Source organism: Lotus japonicus, chromosome 3 (assembly GCF_012489685.1).
Source record: "Lotus japonicus ecotype B-129 chromosome 3, LjGifu_v1.2".
Classification (NCBI taxonomy): Eukaryota; Viridiplantae; Streptophyta; class Magnoliopsida; order Fabales; family Fabaceae; genus Lotus; species Lotus japonicus.
Window position 1 is genome coordinate 90,578,737 of NC_080043.1, and position 6,863 is coordinate 90,585,599.

The 6,863-nt window shown below is 42.9% G+C and overlaps 2 protein-coding genes across 2 annotated transcripts; both read right to left on the reverse strand.

The window, feature by feature from the left end:
• Positions 1-462: 462 nt before the first annotated feature.
• On the reverse strand, positions 463-1,593 carry LOC130744990 (uncharacterized). The gene has a single exon (XM_057597145.1). The coding sequence runs from the start codon at positions 1,591-1,593 to the stop codon at positions 463-465; it is 1,131 nt and encodes a 376-aa protein (XP_057453128.1).
• A 2,997-nt stretch (positions 1,594-4,590) lies between these two features.
• Positions 4,591-5,526, reverse strand: LOC130744991 (uncharacterized). The gene has a single exon (XM_057597147.1). The coding sequence runs from the start codon at positions 5,524-5,526 to the stop codon at positions 4,591-4,593; it is 936 nt and encodes a 311-aa protein (XP_057453130.1).
• Between the last annotated feature and the right edge of the window lie 1,337 nt (positions 5,527-6,863).

Consider the following 6,863-nt stretch of genomic DNA (forward strand, 5'->3'; position numbering starts at 1 on the left):
AAATATAATTTTATTAAATATTTAAAATAAAAATAATTTTTTTGTGGTTTTATTTTATTTTTCAGCGGTTCAACCCAATTTGGTCGTTTCTCATTGATTTTCGCTTCAAATAAACTAATTAAACTGCTTTGACCGGCCATTGATTTTTACAACTATGGTTTTAACTTTTAAGAGAGTCAAATAATGGAGCTATATATTTTCAATGGTTACAAATATAAATTTTAAGCATATTGAAAAATATGAAAATGTTATAATTAAAATTAGTATTTGAATTTTAACACATTTTATTTTTTATTTTTATTTATTTTACTTCACTTGTAACAAAATTTCTATTGTTTTTTAGTGATTATCTTTTTTTTTAACTTTTTTTTTGTGAATCGATATTTTTTTCTTTTTTTTTGCTTACAATCGATTTTTTTTCAACGTTTAGTGATTTTTTTTTACCATAAGCAGCTCATATTATTAAGAAGAACTTGAACTTACATCAGAGATAAGAATACCCTCCAAACCCGGAGGATATTCTTCAAGCCAAACATTGCAAAAAGAAGACAATGCAAACTTAGCCAAAAAGTCTGCGACCAAGTTTGCAGTACGATGAATTAAAAGAAATTCAAAAGAGCGAAATAAACGGGACAAATCCACACAATCACGAATCACCGCTGCCATATAGGAACGATCACTAGCAGCAACATTCCAAGCTCCATGCAAAACTGCACAATCAGTCTCAACCACCACGGCTTGAAAGCCCATATCCAACGCTAACTCAAGAGACCACCTCAAAGCCATGGCCTCCGCCACAGCTGCTGAATCAGCACCACCACGCTTGCCAGAAGCTGAAGCCAAGACTTCCCCAGCCGCATTTCTAACCACCATGCCCATGCCAACTGCTGCACCAGCTTTGAAAGCTGCATCAGTGTTGATCTTTGCAATTCCAACAGCAGGTCCCTTCCATTTATCCTGTCTTTCCCCGCGCAATAAGTCGTGTGCATCACCCACCGACGAGTCCAAGGCCACCACTTCCATAGCAGCAACACGTATCAGCGTTTGCTCCATAGTTAACCAGCGGTGATAAAAAACCCACAGGTTACGGCGTGCCCAAACCGCATACAATAACGTCAGCACCTTATCCGTCACCCAATCATCCCCTTGGTCCAATAAAGAAGCCAACCAATGCTCCATCGTGAAATTATCAGGCTGAGGTCCTGAGAAATTCATGGACAAGGAGGACATAAACCATATGGGGCTCACCTGAGGACAGAAAATTAGTGCATGTGCAATAGACTCCTCATCCTCGCCACACATAGGACACACCGGCTCCAACTGCACTCCACGCCGAGCCAAACACTGAGTAGTAGGTAAGAAACCATGACAAATACGCCAAGCCATATCCTTGCATCTTGGGATAGATTTAAGTTTCCAAATATCCCTCCACAAACCATCCCGATCACAGCCCAACGATGATGAAGGGCGACCCACCTGCAGCTGATGACAAATGAAATGATATGCAGATTTGGTTGTCAAAATACCATCACGTGTTGCTGCCCAAATCAAGAAATCAGATGAAGACCTGGTGATAGGTATTTGCATCACCATGGTCACTTCATGAGGGACCAGCACTTGTCGCAGTAAGTCTTGTTTCCAACAACCACGTCCACGGTCAATAAAATCAGCCACTGTATGCACCACACCACACCACGCCACTGCTGCCCAGAAACAGGTCTGAACTTCGCTGCTGTAGGGATCCAAGGATCATCCCAGACGCGAACAGCAGAACCGGAACCAACTCTCCAATAACAACCCTCATCTATCACCCACTTTGCACCGTACAGGCTCCGCCACACATAACTTGGTCGAAAACCAAGCTTTGCCGAATGGATAGACGTGCGTCTAAAGTATACAGCCTTGAAAACCCGCGCCATCAAGGAGTCCTCAACCACCATCATCCGCCACCATTGTTTGGCCAAAAGTGCAGTATTAAAAGCCTTGAAAGAGCGAAACCCAAGGCCCCCCAAACCTTTCGGTTGAGCCAAACGATCCCACCTCATCCAATGAAGCTTCCTCTTCTCCACATCACCACCCCAAAAAAACCTACTAATCATAGCCTCAATCTCTTCACAAAGAGAATTCGGAAGAGCAAAGCAACTCATAACATAAGCAGGTATAGATTGCACAACCGATTTGATGAGAACCTCTCTACCCGCTTTGGACAAGACCTTCTCCTTCCATCCTTTGAGCTTCTTCCATACTCTATCCTTGATAAAAGCAAAAACTTGTGATTTCGACTTACCAATAATGGTAGGAAGCCCCAAGTATTTATCATAACTCTCCACAGCCTTCATTCCCAAAAGCTCTACAAGCTCATCAACTCTGGTAGTAGGCACGTTACGGCTAAAAGAGAGCTGAGATTTGTCAAGATTAATTTTCTGACCAGAAGCATCCTCATAAAATGCCAAAATGGATCTAACCACATTTGACTCCTCCACTGTGGCTCGGGCAAAGATCACACTATCGTCAGCAAAAAACAGGTAAGAGATAACAGGAGCACCCTGCACCACTTTAATACCACTAAGAGATCTCACCTCCAAGGCCCGCTGAATCATAGCCGATAGGACCTCCCCACAAAGAATAAATAAATAGGGGGACAACAGATCACCCTGCCTTAACCCCCTCTGCGGAGTAAAGGTTGGGGACGGTCGACCATTAACCAAAATAGAAAAGGTCACAGTAGAAACACATCGCATAAGAAGCTGAACCCAATGGTCCGGGAATCCCATCTTCACCAACACCATCTCCAAAAAATCCATTCCACACGATCATAAGCTTTGGACATATCAAGCTTCAAAGCCATGACTCCCTTCCGCCCCATAATTTTCTTCTTCATATAGTGGAAGCACTCAAAGGCCACCAAAGCATTATCTGTGATCAAATGGTTAGGCACAAAAGCACTTTGAGACTCCCCCACAATATCAGGCAACACAGACTTCAACCGGTTTGCAATAGTCTTGGTCACTAATTTAAAAATCACATTACAAAGACTTATCGGGCGCAACTGACTAGCATGATTTGGTTTCTTCACCTTCGGTATCAAAGCAATCAAGGTATGATTCAGAGATGCCGGGGAAGCTCCATCATTAAGAATAGCAAGAACAGTAGCCAACACATCATTACCAACCACATGCCAAAATTTCTGATAAAATAGAGCAGGGAAGCCATCACTACCTGGAGCTTTGGTGGGATGCATTCCTTTGAGGGAGAACAAAACCTCCTCAGCTGTGAAGGGACCAGACAGAATCTGCCTATGTCTATCAGAAAGCCGGCCACGAACCAAATCAGTAGCTTCATCCACCCGCGAGGGGGAAGCCGAATGAAACAAACTCCGAAAATAATCCACTAAAACTCTCCCAATATCCTCCTGTCGATCAAAACTGTGACCATTATCATCACGGATCCTCAAGATACGGTTCCGCTGTGCACGCTGCGTAGCCTTCCGGTGAAAGAATTGAGTATTACGATCACCATACTCAAGCCACGAGGCACGGGACCGTTGGTTCCACCACATCTCTTCCATAGACATCAAACTATCAAGCTCTTGTTCTGTGTCAAAGACCTCACGTAGAACCTCCTCAGTTGGGCGTTGGGCTTGCAACGACTGTAATTTCTCCTGCAGCCGACGAATACCACGCTTGAAGTGCCCAAATTTCATCCTCCCCCAATCACCCAAGCACGTACCCAAGCTCCTGAGCCGTGTGGAAATATCTGGGCCATGCCTATCCCAACCCGCAACCACAACCTCCTGGCATTCGGTAATCTCAGATAACCAAAGCTGCTCAAAACGGAATTAGCGCCGCCGACCACCATCCTCCATCCCACGACCCACATCAAAATAAACCAGGATCGCGTTGTGGTCCGATTGGAATCTAGGCAGATGTTTAACCTGTAAGAATTTCCAAACCTCTCGCCAAACACGGTTACACAGTGCAAAATCCAACCTCTCCTCAATAGAACCTGGTTCCGGTCGCTTATTGCTCCATGTGAATGGGAGACCAAAGAAATCAACATCCTCGAGGCCACAAAAAGACAATGAATCATGAACAATCTGAAGATGATCCAGATCCACCAGATTTCCCCCTCGCTTATCCGCTGGAGATAAAACATCATTAAAGTCGCCACAACATAACCAAGGAACATCATCCACTGGTTTCATAGATCGAACCAACTCCCAAGTTCTCCATTTATTCTGAGACTCAGGAAAACCATACACAGCTGTAATCTGAATCAGCTGCGTCACTGAATCAGAAACCTCCACTGACACCAAAAAATTTATAAAATTCGCAGATGAAGAAAGAATACGAACATCAACCTCTGATTTCCACAAGAGACAAAGACCACCACCACGGGACCTGCCTTGTCGACAATCAGTAGCAAAGATACCAGAGAAAACACCACAACCACGCCTACGCTGCATCTCAAACGCCCTCTGACGAGTTTCCATCAAAAACACCAAATCAGGATCTTCATTATGGATGAGCTGTTTTAAAGCCCGCACTACCTCTGGGTTCCCAAGCCCACGGCAGTTCCATGATATTAGTTTCATTGTGCGCGGCGGGACTGCTCAACAGCCTCCGCCGATATAGCATCAAAGAGCACTTTTTTGAGTGGTGGTGCAACCACGTCATCACACATAGCATCTGCATTCCTCTTCTTACCAACAACATCTGCATGAGGTTCCACAAAAGGAAAGGTAGCATCACAAGCAACTTGTTGGGTAGGAATATTAACACGTGACTTCTCTGTTCCACCTTCATCATGCGCCGCATGCACCTCCATGGATCCTCCATCGCCACGCACAACCTTCTCTCCCGGTGCAGGACCCTTCGGCGCCACCGGAACTGCCCCGGAAGAAGGGCCACCACCATCGCTCACCTGAGAGGATGCCGAGGAGGAAGCTCTCTTCCTGTGAGAAGACAAGTCTGCTGGCTCAACTTTCAAACCTAGCCCGAAAGGGAAAGGACCCCTGTCCTTGCTGCGACAATGCTTCACCAAGTGATCCATATGCCCACACCGATAGCAAAGGTTGGCTAACCTCTCATACCGGAAGGTAACTCGCAAGGGCTCCTTGTGCCCTCGACCCAACAGCTTGAAACGCAACAGTGGTTTAGAGACATCCACCGATGCCTTAACCCGGAGGAAAGCTCCATGACCACGCCGCTCCGATGGGTCCCAATCCATGAAACCACCTAGCGCTACCCCTAGAGAGCGGGCAACCTCCTCCGTATGAAGTCCCACCGGCATGTCATGCACCTGGACCCAAAAAGGAACACGATCCAGGGGCACCTGCGAGGGGCTTTCATCAACCTCCAGAACCTTAAGCACCAGAACGAAATGGTTGTAGTTCCACGGGCCTCCCAACAGCACTCGATCACGGTCCTGCTTATCGTCGAATCGGAATGTAAAGAGGTTGGGGCCTATATCACGAATCTCAAACGTACCAAAGCCTCGCCACAGATTCCGCAACGTCTCTTTCATACCCCGGATGTTGAAAGAGCATGTTTTATTTACTCTGCCCTGTCCTGTATTCTTATTTCCTCTACTCTGTTTGGTTGTATCTCTTCCATGTCGTTTAGTGATTATCAAAACAAAATGTTTAAGAATAAAAGAGATTGGGAATGAGATTACGTCAAAAGTTTTTATCTGTCTTGTAAAGAAAATCTTTTTAGCTGTCTGTTATTACTCGTTTACGTAATTCTTCTTTAAGTTTATGAAACGTACAAAAAAAGAAATGTGTTCTTTTAGAATATGCATACAGTAATTTGCGTATCATGAAATCAAAAGCGTGTCTGAACCACAAAAAATAGTTAAGTGCATATTCATAATAATTGTTAACCGCAGTTGGTTGATAGAGAATTTATTCTCAGTTGAATCATTAAAACCTTTTCATATTGCAAGTCCAAATTTGCATATTTAGTAATGTTTCCATTGCCAAACAAATTAAAATTAAAATTGGATGTGGATGTAGACGCGGAACTGTGGAAGTTCTTTAACTATTAAAACAGGAAAAAATTGATAGGCACCATTTTGGTGCGGATATCATCAATACCTGTAATTTGTGGTGGTTTTATATCTCATTAAGTTCAGAGTTTATTTATTGACATCAGTCTTAAGTCAAAAGTCACTGTAAACTGCACGTGTCAATTGTTATTAAAAATAAAAGAGAAAATATAATGTAAGATTTCTTTATAGTCCAATATATATAGTAAAAAAGGAGTGGCAAACAAAATATGAAGCCCCTAGCCACAAACAAATATTTAAAGTTAAAAAGGGGTATGGTATACGGATTATGCTTAGCCAAGAAGAATTTGATTCATTTGGTTGCTTAGTTATTATTTATGGTGGGACATATATAATAAGGGATGCCAATTTTTTTCCTTTCGGAGGATGGTCCAATTTGAGGTATCGAGTTTCTAGAGATTTTAATTTCTCTTGCTAGAATAAGGATTGGGATGATTTTTTTATTTATCAATGGAAATGGGGCAGAAAAGAATTATCCTTTTCCCACACAAAGTCTTTAAATAACTAATAAAATTATTAATAATTGTATACACATTTGAATGATTTTTAGTCTTTTACTTAGTAAATAAAATAAAAATATATTACACTTGTTAAAAAAAACAATATTTTCCCCAACTTTTATATGACACTAAATGGTGGTGGAAGATACTGAGTGACATATGAAATGTGGAGGACACTAAGTGATAAGGTGATGTGTGGTAATGATGGTGAAATGTGTTGGGTGGTGGCGGAATTAGATGGTGTCAACTGTCAAGCAGTTGAGGCAAGTGTAAAGAATACTGATCAAGGGCGGT

What these genes read in the sequence shown, in the direction of transcription:
- LOC130744990 (XM_057597145.1), bottom strand. Translation starts at nt 1,593, where the DNA reads ATGGTGATGCAAATACCTATCACCAGGTCTTCATCTGATTTCTTGATT.
- LOC130744991 (XM_057597147.1), bottom strand. Translation starts at nt 5,526, where the DNA reads ATGAAAGAGACGTTGCGGAATCTGTGGCGAGGCTTTGGTACGTTTGAG.